This window comes from Corvus kubaryi, unplaced genomic scaffold (assembly GCF_017639235.1).
Source record: "Corvus kubaryi isolate FWS band 111438036 unplaced genomic scaffold, C.kubaryi_AGA036_p1.0 66, whole genome shotgun sequence".
Taxonomy (NCBI): domain Eukaryota; kingdom Metazoa; phylum Chordata; class Aves; order Passeriformes; family Corvidae; genus Corvus; species Corvus kubaryi.
The window spans coordinates 20806828-20819631 of record NW_024582054.1 but is presented as its reverse complement, the minus strand read 5'-3'; the positions used below and the strand labels follow the sequence as shown (position 1 = coordinate 20819631).

At 42.0% G+C, this 12804-nt stretch overlaps 1 protein-coding gene across 1 annotated transcript in view; it reads right to left on the bottom strand.

Annotated features, from left to right (window-relative positions):
• LOC121673698 (ras and Rab interactor 3-like) overlaps positions 1-12804 on the bottom strand; it is a 160598-nt gene that overhangs the window by 4316 nt on the left and 143478 nt on the right. Inside the window, exons 25-26 of the mRNA XM_042047299.1 lie at positions 10104-10412; positions 1469-1600 (exon numbers count right to left, since the gene is read on the bottom strand). Coding sequence (XP_041903233.1) covers positions 1469-1600; positions 10104-10412 — 441 coding nt within the window. The remainder of the gene's footprint in view (positions 1-1468; positions 1601-10103; positions 10413-12804) is intronic.

Below are 12804 nucleotides of genomic sequence, written 5' to 3'. Positions count from 1 at the left end.
TGCCGAGAGGCAGCGCAGCGTCCCGGGCCGGCGGGGACACCCCCCAATCCGGGCCCCGCATCCCGGTGCCTGGCAAACGGGGACAACTAGCAGCTGCCCGGGGAGCCCTGTTTTGACGGAGTTTCACATCAATTGCAGTGCCTCTAGGTGGCCCTCACACACCACCCAACCCTCGCGGCAGCCCGCGGCTTCCCCTGGCTCCTCAGGCGCTGGGGAGCCCACGGTCAGCGTGGCTGGCTGCCTCAGGGAGGGAAAGATAGCACTTGATTTAAGAGCAGTATTTTTAGAGCACCATTAAAGTTTGGTGTAGGAGAGGAGAGACCAAGACACTGCCATTTGACTTGCTGTACTCTAGTGGATCGATGAGGAGTGTCCTACAGTTATGAAGCTGTGTGCCCAAACAGTTGACTTCAGTAACCAGCCTGGTAGTGTGCCCCTTTGAAGTGAAGAACCTGTTTGTGTGCAGTGTAGTCACGAAAAGCAGCTTGATTGTGTCCACAAAATTCTGTGCTTCAGCTAACATTTTTTTCTGCTAAGAATTCTTCTTAGCAGAAAAACTAACCTGTGCAGAAACACCTTACTAATGTACTGTATTGCTACTAATCATTCTATTAGTACTTACTTCTGTCCCACTCTGCACTGTGCGGGCATGACATGCTTAGTTTCAGACTTACATCTAATATAAAAAAATTAGTCTGCTGTTGTTCATCCAGAACTCCTTTCTAGAACCTCAGTATTTACCAAAGAAAAGTCTAAAACAGACCCCATTTGATTTGCTTAGTGACTACTTGGTGATAAATTATCTGTGTTCCTAATTCAGAGTGTGTAATTGGTGATTGTCACTTGGGAAGCATGTGCTTTCCAAGCTATATTTAAGAAACTAGAGGCCCACAGTTCCTTGGGGCATTTACCTCTCTAATAACAGAGGTCTTTAGTCACTTCCAAACTCAGTATTCCTCCCTAACCTAACTTTATTTTCTCTGTCTCTCTATAGTGCTCAGTCAGAGAACATTGTCAGGTTTCACTCAAATTTAAGAGTAGAGTGACCATGAGAATGATGTATGGCCTCAGGCTACAATGCAGTTTGAGAAATAGGCTCTTTTCTCATTGGAATAAATAAAAGTATCTGCACAATTGTTTGTAGCAGCTGTTTAATTTTAGCAAAGACCTTCCAGCTCTTCAGTCTTGGGGCCAAGGAAGACGTCTCTGTTTAGTTTGCTAATCCAGCACCTCAGTTATAATTTATGATGAGTCCCTGCCTTTCTAGCTTGTTTCTTAAGGCACTGCGCTGCTAAAAGGAGTTAAAGTGTTTGGCAATAATTTTAGACCTTCAGATTTGAAAAGATTGGCCAAAGCATTATCCACAAAATCTAGCCAGAGGCCTGCTGCCCCACTTTCATAAACACTGAAATGAGACAAATAACGATTTCCAAAGTGAATATCCCATGAGCAAACACTGTACTCTTACCTTCTCCTAGCTGCAGAGCAGGGTCCATGAGCTCCATCATATACTCCACATTCAGAAGGACTTCAGTCAAGTTGCTGCGGGCCAACACATACATGAGCACAGGGAGGAAGTCATCTGCACCATAGTGCTTCCCTGAGCAAAGAGAAACAACACAGTGTGGTCCCAAAAACACCACAAAACCATGTTCCCACACAACAGTGTCGAATTCTCAAACAGCAAGTCATTTGTAGACCTTAGTTTATATTATCTGAAGAGTTAAAGCTCAAAAGCAAAGAAAAAATACTGAAAACAGAAAGTTAGATCATTTAAAAAGTAAGTAAACTTGCTTCAAACCCAAAATAGGATCTTATAAAGTAACCAGAGAAATACAAATTTAACTTCTTTTTTATCACAGGCAAGTGGCAATTTTTGAAGAGTGCAAAGGCTTCCAGCTTGTCCCTCTGATTTGATACTGACATCAAGACTGCAGTTCAGGTTGGCAATTCCAGTAGGGAAGTTGTCTACATGCATTAGGAGTATTTATTCTCTTAGGCTTAATCTATGTGTGGGATCAAAAACCAGAAAATAGAATTTGAGACAGCGGTTTAGGACTGAGGACTTCTGCGTTTATGTCCCTTCAGAAGGCAAAACATCACAGTACATATTCCTAATTAAAACAGTCTCCCAAGAGCTATGGTCTAAGAGGAATCATCTTTCTAACTATGGTGTCTAGCTAAGAAAACAGAAAAATGTTCACATTGGACTTAAACCTAGTTTTTGAAATTGGTGTGCAGCAGCTGCTCAATATTTCCTGTGCTTAACATATTCATATCAACTAAGTTAACAAAGTGATCTAATATGCAATCTGTAAGAGCTCTTTGGGATCTCTGAGGACAAAAAAATGCATGCTAACAGTCATCATTACAAAAAATTACTACTTAAAAGAGAATCCAAACTGAAGCTTCCCTGCATAAACCACAAAGAACACAAGGATAACTTTTCTCATTTGAAAGATGCTTTCACTTTCAACCAACATGTCATACATTCATCATGAAAAACCCACAATAGCAAGTTCCTTACCAGACCTATCTTCCCAACATTCAGAGTTGATCATTCCTCTTAACCTAATCTGCTTTCATTCTGAATGTCTTTCCTCAGACTGTGGGGAGTTTTTTTCCACCTGTGCACTTGTATATGTTGATTTCATGGGCTATGTGTGTCTCACATGAGACCTGCTTGTCTCACCTCAAGGAATCACAGCTACCCTTGATGTAGTTTTGGTGAAATTATGGTCTAGCCATTTTTGGCCCATAGCACACATGGTCTTCCATGGTAGGCATACATTCCTACTTCTCAAATGTTCCCACTGACTTATTTCAAATATTTGCCATGAGTCACATTTCTTTTTTTGTCATTCCTAGCTGACGCAGATTCTCCACTGGCAAAGAAAATATTCTTCTGAAGCCTCAAATAAACATGAGCTTAGTCCCTGATTAAAAAAGAAAAAAAGTATGGCTTTGAAATAAACCCAGTAATACATCTAGTGAACAGAGAGTTGATCCAGTTAAAACAAAGTGTTAGAGAATGAGAGATCATCAGGGCTGTAATTCAGCCTGTTTCTAACAGAGCCCACACACGCCACAACATAGACAATTTATTTAATGAAAGCTGGATTAACGCTTTCAATTCTGATTGCTTTGTTATGGCTGCCTTTAGTTAAAAGACACAGCCTTAGGTCTTCAACAAAACTATAAATGGACTTCATTGTTCTGTCAACATCTGGATGGACATTTTTTTGTCTGTTGTTCCCTTGGCTTATGTCTCTGTGAAAGGTTTAGCTCTGCGAAGGGTCCAATTCATTACTGTCATATACATTACCTTAACACAAGAAGCTTAGTATTACAGCTGTTTAATATTTTCCAGGAAAAAAAAGAAAAAGATGACAAAACTGACATGAAAATGTAACAGAAAAACTTCACAGCAAAAAGCCCTATTCTCCTTTTGCTCCAAGTACACCAGAGGCCAACAGAGTTAGTTCTGTATAAAACTAGTGTAAAGGAATACAAAATACCAAAGATTTGTTAGGCTCATTTTCCCCTTCATTAAAAACTTCTTCTTTATGATCTGTTAGTTACTGACCAGTGGCATGGATAGAATGATTCTAGTTTCCTGAAGGCCAAGGGATTTTCAGTGCAACACCAAAAGCAGAATTTCCCCTACTACTTCTCTTCCATGACTAATTCATGTCATGTCTGATAGGGCACCCAAGAAAGTTGCTACTTCACAATATAAATTCCTATTCTCTGGAGAAAAAACCCCTGAGGTGCTTGTTTGTTGGTTGGTTTCTTGGTTGGTTGGTCAGTTGGTTGGTTGGTGTTTTTTTACATGTCACCAAAATAGATCATGAACAGAGAATAGACTGACCAACTAATGAAGAGTGGAAACAGCAGCTTGGAACTAAACAATTCCATGTCCCCATTCATCAACTTCTGGTGTCAACAGAAGTGAAAGTTAGAGGATAGTTCTTAAGAATGCCTACAGAATCTCTCTGTTTCTTTTTTGTTGTCTGAGAAGTGGTTATACGTACAATCAGGCATGGAGTCAATTATTTTTCATGCTATCTCATTTCCATAAGCTGATTTAGCTGCTCTGCCCTCCAGTCCTTGGTATAAACTTTTTTCAACTTTAATACTTCACAGAAGTATTTTTGGACTCCCAGCTGTTTATATGCCTTAAATACAAAAATCTGATATACAGTTTCTTTTTGAGTAATAAAGGCTGAGCAGGGATGTCTGACTGAAATAATGGAAAGAACACATGCTCCATATGCTGTATGCTCACAACCTGCATAAATGACTAGACACCACTTTAATCCACTTGTGGTTATACGATACCCAATTTTAAATACCGATATCCATAGCAAAAGCTGAAGTCAGCAGGAGCAGAATGTGTCAACAAGAGAAAAGCAAAACTAATCACCAACGATCTAGCTCTGACTCCATGTGTTGCCACAAATCTCCAGTGTGGCCAAGGGCAGGTCAGGCATGGTACATTGCACCTTGTAGGCATCGCAATAGCATCTCTCCACTGGTTGCACATGGTGCCAAGGAAAAGTGCCTGAGAGGGCATGACTCAATCTCCCCTGTTCTCCTGGCTCCTGCAGGAGCAGGGACTAGCTTTGGCATGTACAGCCATCAGTCCAAGCATAGCCCTGAGGTGCTCTGTATCTCAGTCCACTCACGGGGATAATAGGTGCTGTCAGAAACTCAAATATGACCAGAAGCAGGAGTCTACAAAGATAGAGGAAATAATGCCTGTGAACCAAGATACCTGAGATATTGTTTCAGCATGGCATAACCTATGTGCTTCCTGTGCCATGAAAGGCACCAGGGCACTAACCAGTGTCCTTCCGGGAGCTGCAGCAGGAGTATTCTCTGCAGGCTACTGCCTCCTCAGCTCTACTTTCAAGCTGGGCCTGAGCCAAATTCCTAGACCTGTGTGGCTTGCTCCATCTGTGGTCTCTCACAGAGGGGTATTTTTGCAGCAGAGTCAAATCTAGCTCTGACCCTGCCACTGCTCTCAGTGCCTATTCAAGGTGGTGGTGTCCTACTCCAGATATGACTTTCTTGCTTTATTTCCCCTTCTTCCCTGCAGGGTCAGGAAACATTTATTTCATAAATATCTCTAAGAAGCTTAAAATAAGCCTTCTCTTCTGCCACAAATTCATCCTATTATGTTTATAGCAAAGCAAATACAACGTCAGCTCCTAGCTGGGATGCAGCACTTGAATAGATGAGTATTAATTAAATACATGACTTAAAGCAACTGGAATTCTGCCCAAACCTCCATAAAGAAATTACAGCCTATTTTAACACATTCATGCATTCCTTATTTTTCTGTATATATTCTGAAAACCAGCAGACAGGGGTGATACCCTGCACCTTGCTCTAATATTTTACAAACACTAGCTTGCTTGATGTCTAGAAGCAGATCTCCATGAAATATGAATTTTAGCCTCAGTTTGTAGCTGGGAAACCTGAGGTGCAGAAAGGTTAACTGGAATTTGTTCAAGATCATAAGAAAAGATTGTGACTTTCCTTCCACACACTAGCATATTGCTGTCTACTGTCTATCCCATACTACTTTCAGCAAGGTTTAATTTGTGATATAGTGAATTAGGCAAGTTAATAGGTGCAGACAGCATGAATCCACTTCAAAAATGTGTGGTTTAGAGATCAGATGAATTTTTTCCCCATGAAAAATTTGAACTGGCTCTTTGATTCAAATGTAGAAATTGTACTAGATGGCAGAACACCCAAAATCTCTAGTCTGTCTTCATTAAAAATAACTTAAATACAAATATCCTCTTCCAAAAGATAGCAAAGTTAACCTGTTATGCATAGCTTAATTTTCCTTCTCAGAAGTGATCTACGATAATAGGCAGTGTAATGGGATTGCTCTGAGTTTTAGGAGCTTCTAACACGGGTTCCACATTGGCTGCTGAAGGATTGGAGCTCAGTTTCCTTTCCAGAAGCCCAGCTATCCCACTGAAGACACATGGCTTTGCTTTTGTCAACTGCAGAGACTTATAGGAGAGCATGAGGGCAGCTAATATCTGGTTGCTCAGTTCTGTAGGGGTGACAAACTTCATTCTAAAACTTAAGGAAGAGAAATATTCCAATGGAATATATGTCCTATCTTATCCTCTTTTTCCGAAAGCGGGCTAAGCGCATTAGCCATGTAAAACTACACAATAGAAATTATTAAATCAGATGTTTCGATCACCTAGCCAATTCTATCACTAGTACAAACTATAGTATTGAACTATATACTCCAGCTGCCTGTGCAGTTCAAAGTCCAAAAATGAAGCTTCATAATCTTAGGTAGTTCACAAGTTAGAAATGTTGCAGTAAGAAAACTGTACCTCCATTCTTTTTGAATCTCCTTTGAAAGCAGTCTGCCCATCTTTCAAACTTCCAACCTGAAGTTAGACCTTTTCCATTCCTGATCTTCCTCACTCATGGTCTGACCAAACTTGGCCTGTTTGTCTCACAGTTTTTCTTCATAAACCAATGCCTATTGCTGCTTTTTTTCCCATCAGTTCTCTTCCACAGTGGCAGCTCCCAGGCAGCACAAGGCTGGGTGACCCAGGCACACCACTGCCAGTACACACCACGCATACTGCAGATTTGCATTGTTTCTCACTCTACAGGTGTCACTTGTGGTTTTGATGAAAAGCAGAGGTTCTCATTCTACTCACTTCACACAACACACCTTTAATCTTTTGTCTGAGTAAAGGTATTTCTGAAAGATACATAATAAGGGTTTTTTCCTACATAACATTACAGTGTTTCTATATAAATTAGCTATGTGCCCAGGTGTCCCTGTGCATATTGCAGCATGCCTTCCAAGTGTAAGAGTTGCTTGATTCCTGCCTCTTCCTTTTTCTAGTGCCAAAAAATCTGTCAGCCATTTTGTGGGGGGTGGGTTTCCAAACTCTTTTTTTTTTCCTATTTTTTAAAATCCATTTTATTCTTACTAACCATTCCTAGTATTTTTAGCAGGCAGGTTACATATTTTCAGATTGTAGGTTTTACTCTTGGAGGCATATGTTTCTGTTATTTAAGTTTGCATAGAAGTTGGAAAAGCTCAGTGAGACACCTCAATACTATCATAATTGTGCCTTTGGTGAGAATTCACTTACTAATATCACTACCTACACAGTCCATATGAGCATCTGAACCAGTAGCCCTTAATTTCTTTTATAGCCAGTAATGAATTAATCAATATTGTCATTGGAGCTTGCCTTGAGTCATCTCACGCTAAAGCAGAAACCTATATGTAGCCAGATGAATCATCTGGACTCCATGGACTGACTTCACAATGTAATGAGAAGCTGGGCACGATACCCCTCTGTGGCCACCTACAGCGAGATGTAGCCAGAGATTAGTCCTACTTCAACTCTACCATGGAGCTGTACTCAGTGGCTCTTGAGAGAAGGGTCTATGACAAAGCCTGTGAACTTGCCTTCCTAATTCCTTGCAATGAATCAGATCCACAAGCTGATTGCCCTCAGCTTGAGGAAGACATGCTAGTTTAAACCAGTTGAGGATCTGACCCATTCAGTTCTTAGTCTTAAGTATCAGGGATTTCAACCACAGCCAATTTATCAGGCAGATTTTGTCATGTAGTATGAATTGTAATCAAACCAAAGATCTCCTCCTTTCTTAAAATGTCGATATACATGGAGTCAATCAAGGTAGACTTCAAAGTTTCATGACTCTTTCAGCAGTGCAAAGATGGGCACTACCACAGGTACAGATGTTCCTAAATAAGCCTGTTCTTAGTTTTAAAGAAAACTTGGTACTTCTTGCGACATCCTAGCCAAACCTGGACTGCTGTACATGGGTCTCAGCATGTTATAAACCTTGCATTTTCATATGTGTCTGAAAAAAGGGTGCCTGATTAGGTAGTGTTTGCACTTTGCTTTGAGATATGAAGCCATATTCTTAGGTCAACTCACCCTGTGGTCAGCCTAAAGCGAATAAAGACCTGGCCTGAGCTGACAAATTGCGACTTAAGCCAGATGCCAGTGGTTTCCACGTTATTGAACAGGTAATTTTTCTGACAGAGGTGGACTGGTTTTGGTCCTGCAGCAGAGGGAATGATTAGTTTTGTATTCCATCTGCTCTGATCTTGGAAGAGGAGGGAACTTTCTAGTTCAGCAGTGAGGAAAAGGAGCTAAAAGGAGAAGAAGCTATTGCACAGGAAGCTGAGCATGGCCTCTGCTCTTCCTGTGTGAAGAACACTGCTCTGCCTCATGGCTGGCTGAAAGTAAAAGGGGCCCTGTGCTGTTGCTCTTGAGATGGGCAGAGAGCAGGAGGAAAATTCCTACCTGCTAAAATCTGCTCTGAGTAGCCCACAGCATGCTCTTCTGCATGCCACCAGCTGGAATTCCCTGTCAGAAAAATATTTCAGGTTGCTGAAAATTTGTCTTTGCCAGTGGCAAATGACAATGATCTAGGATCAGCTCATTCTGTGAAAGAGGTTTCACACATTTTGCTTCTAAGTGGGTCTATAGTGCATTTCACTCAATTTCTCTCCACGGTCACTGTTTTCCAGGAGTTAGATACAGCATTCTTCTCCCCTTAGCCTGTTTTTCTGGTCGGAATTAATTGGGGTACATTTCCATCACTCCAGGCCAGTTTTCTTCTGGCCAAGCCCTGATAAGCATCACTGATGATGTGTAAGGGAGAGGGAACTGGATGCACAGGAGTGAAATCAGCTGCCAGCCTACACCCTGCTGGCAGTAGTACTCAGGACAAGAAAACAGCTGAGCGGGCTGAAATGCAGTGCTTTGGTTAGCATAGCAAACCACAATGAAACCATCTGGTTTCATTAATGTCAATATTTTAAACATGTAGGGATTTTTGAATTATTTCCCTGACCCCTCATTTCTGTTACATAAAATGACACAACAGTATTTCCTTCAACAGAGAAATTCCAACCCTGAGCTAGCTAAGGTGTGATGTAATACATAACATACCACCACCATCAGAAGGAGACTGTGTGGGTTTTAATGAGGATTGCAAGTCCTTGATCTAAACCAAATTTATTCTCAAACTTCACACAACTGTTTTAACAAAGTTACAGCAAATTCCCCTACATATTTCTAAATCTTCTCATAATACCTGAAGACAGTGAGAGGTCCTTTCCACCCTGCAGCTAAGGCTCAGCCCTGGGGTGGTTTCTTGCTCTGCTGTTAATGTGTCTAGACTGGTTGCTGACCCTTGCTGCTTACTATGCAAGAGATCACCTTGCGGTGAGGTTCAGCAGGGACATAACCATCCCTGTATGAGTGCTCCAAGGCTGTTGCCGCTACGAAATAAAGCAGAACAGCTAAAAGCACCTTTGGTGACTGTGAGTTCTTGAAAAACTGCAGGTTATTGCAAATTAATACCTGGCTTCTCTCCAAATTCAGGGATGGCTGGCCATCAGCTCACAGTATACAAAAAAAGCTCTTAAACTGACAAGGCAGATTGCTGGAGGAAGGAAGCTGGTGGTCTATCTGCAAAGATGCATCCTGTCTGCCAGCCAAGGGTTTAATTTCTGCATTACTGATTGGCCTGAGGCCCATGTTGTTTTTATACTCAGAGCATATACTGCCTCACACTGAAGAAGTGGCTTTTAGAATTCACTGAAGGAATTAGTAACAAACTACTAGCATGCTGCATCTCCTCCTCAGTTTAGGCAAAACTTTGTAAAGGACAAATCAAAAGTCTTTTCCCAAAGACCCTTTCCTAGAATTTACCATTGCTCTGCTACAAATTGGGACAGAGCTCTGAGGATATTTGGAGAAGACCTGTGAAAAAAGGTCATTATCCATAAAACATATACTTACAGGTAACTAGTTTTTGGAGTTACGGAGCTTAAAGTTAACCAGGTAATATCTTAAACCTGTTATTAGTGCAGAGAACTTCATAGTCACTAACCATTCCATTCTGAACACAGCCTGTGGATAGCTGATACCAAACACATCAACCATCACTGCTACCTCCAATGTGAATATTGCCATGCCAGCTGTATCATAAACCCTGTTCCTCTGATACATGGAGAAGGACCCATGGTGGATACCATTGCAGTAGGAGTGCTGTACCTGGGTTTCCCTGAGCCATGGAGTCATAGATGAGTTTGCAGGTCTTCAGCAAGATGGCAATTTTTTTTTCTGGAGAGTAGGTCTTATGCATGGCCGTGAACTTGTGAAGGATCTTTTCCAGCACAGCAGTTTCAGGCACACTGGTTGTGACGCCCAGGTCAGTGGTAGTTGTGTTTTGTATCACAAGTTGGTTCTCTTTCAGCTGCTGTAAAGATCCATCTTTGTTGTGTATTTCTTTTAAGGAAGAATTAATGGCTTCCTTTAAAGGTTTCAGGACACATTTGTACAGAGCTGTCTCAGCAATCACTTCTGCATAGAGAAGGAAGAACACAAAAGCACATAAAAAATAAGCAATACAGTAGTACAGGTGCAAGTAAAGTCCTAAGGAGGCATGTGGTTGGTTATTCAAGCACTACTACATAGCTGTGAGAAGGGAACAGAAATTACATCCCAGAAAGTAAACATTTAATTACCAACACTATCCAGAAGTCCTAGATGGGCTTGAGATGAACATCAGTGTGTGGTCTCTGTTACTGGAGCTGTAGGAGACCTCCTGCTACCAGCAGTCCCTGCTCTCTTTGCCTGACTCCTGGCTGACCAGCATGGCATTATCAGGCAGGAGGAAAGCCAGCTCTGGGGAGAGAAGAGGAACCTCACCTAACTGTGATTTTTTTCACAGCCCTGCCCTTACAGATGCCCAGATGTGATTAATCTCATGTCCCTTCTGACCTCTCCTTCTGACTTGTTTGAGATATTCACTTTGGGATGAAATTAAATGCATCCTCAAACTACTGCTTTCTTCTCAGTGACTGAAAAGCAGCTGCAGCTACCAGCTCAAAGACAGACACCAATATCTGGTCAGAAGTCTCTTACCCTTACTGCTCAAGGGACTCCAAATTACTGATCCTTTAAGACACCTCTTCCACCACCTGTGGAGGAGGAAGTAGTATGTGTGGGTTGAGCATTTGCTTAGTATTTGTTAGGAGATTAAAGGAAGCATAAGACACTGCAAGGAAGTCTGTTGTCTGACTCCTAGAAACCAGAGGCAGAACTAGAGGGACTGCAAGAGATTGTCTTTTTGCACTAAGGCAAAAAGGTCATTGGCAAAAGAGTTCATCTGCTCAGGCAGTGAGGAATGAACCAGAGGGCAGTAATATTTATGTATGCAAAATGCAACTATTTTAAAGAATCCAGAGGACCAATCAGCCTGAAGCAGAGCAAATTCAAGTGGTAGATCTTCCAGTGGGAATCCCTGTCCTCCACAGAAGACAGTCCTGTCAAGGTTGACTGGGCCACATCATCCTGTTAAGGAACTGTCGGTGAACAGGGTTAGGTACAACTGGGCATGTCTGAGAAGATGGTGGGATACTTGCACACATGCAGCTCTACCAAGAATAATAAGGATACTTCTTTCTTCCTCCTTTCCACTTCCACTAATCAAGATTCAACACAGACTTCTCTGTGCTGCCCCCACACTCCCTACCTCGAAGAAAGAGGTTATTGGGACAAAGACTGATGGTGTTACACAAGGGAAAGTGAAAGTGTGGGTTCCCTCTCCTAGCTATGGCAGAGGCTGGCAGCAGGTCTGTTCTGCTGGGGAGTCTGCAGGATCATGTGAAGCCTTTGCTGGGGGAGAAGGAAATCAGCTGAGCCCACTGATACTGACAGTGGACTGCTTTTTACTCCGGCTCACCACTAAGTTGAGTCTCACCTAATACTGGAGTTGCAGTTGCACGAACCTGTGGTTCCCTCCATATTCTGGGTCTTCCAGCTCCCGGCTTGTTTTAAGCCAACTTAGGGATCCATAAATAGCTCTGCATTGGTTCTCAGGTCCTCAAGAAACAGTTTTAAGCTTTCAAAGGAGCATGTGTATGCATGCAGGCACGCTTTTCCTGGCTGTACACCTTTAACTACAATAAAAAGTCCTACATCTCTTTTTATGGATGTACATTAAACAGACTAGTCCAATCCTTACCAAGGAGAGAAAGAGCACATTATTCCCTCACAGAATATGAATGAGAAGCAATGAAACACCTGTAAACAGTTACAAAATTATTTTTACTCCCCAAAAGCAAATTATGTCTGTGGCAAAGAGGTGAACATTTCATTTTGGAGCTGGTGGTAGTCTTGCAACAGCTTGCAGTCTTGCAGCTCTTCTGCACCTCTGAGATCTGAGGAGCACAAAGTGGAATCAAGTGATTCCTCCAACCTGCTACTAAAAATCATCATAGTCTTGTCCCTCCCTATGAGACAGTGATTGGCCCCAAAATTGTCTGCCACATGCAGGGAGCTCTCCATCCTTGTAGCAGAGTGGTGGATGTGGAAGGCCATGGGAATGCAGCTGTGGAGGGGAAAGTTGGCCTTTTTTGTGTTTCCAGTGAATTCAGCTCTGTGTGTGCATACCTATGTATATACATACACACACACACATATATATACATACATGTATATCTCTCATACACACAAACACACGTCTCTTCTGCTTATACTCTTCCCTTTAAAACATTCATAAAGGGATTTTCCCCCTCATTGGTCTCCAGGTTTTAGAGCTGTTCCTCTAAGTGCTGGGAACCACAGAGAAGATTTCAATTCATGCCTCTCTGGTTTTAGGAGGTGGTTTATAATTCTTTAAAGCAGAGCCCATGTCTGCATAATTGTGTCTTCCTCCTCACCTTCCCAAACCATGCCCAGGGATGAATAA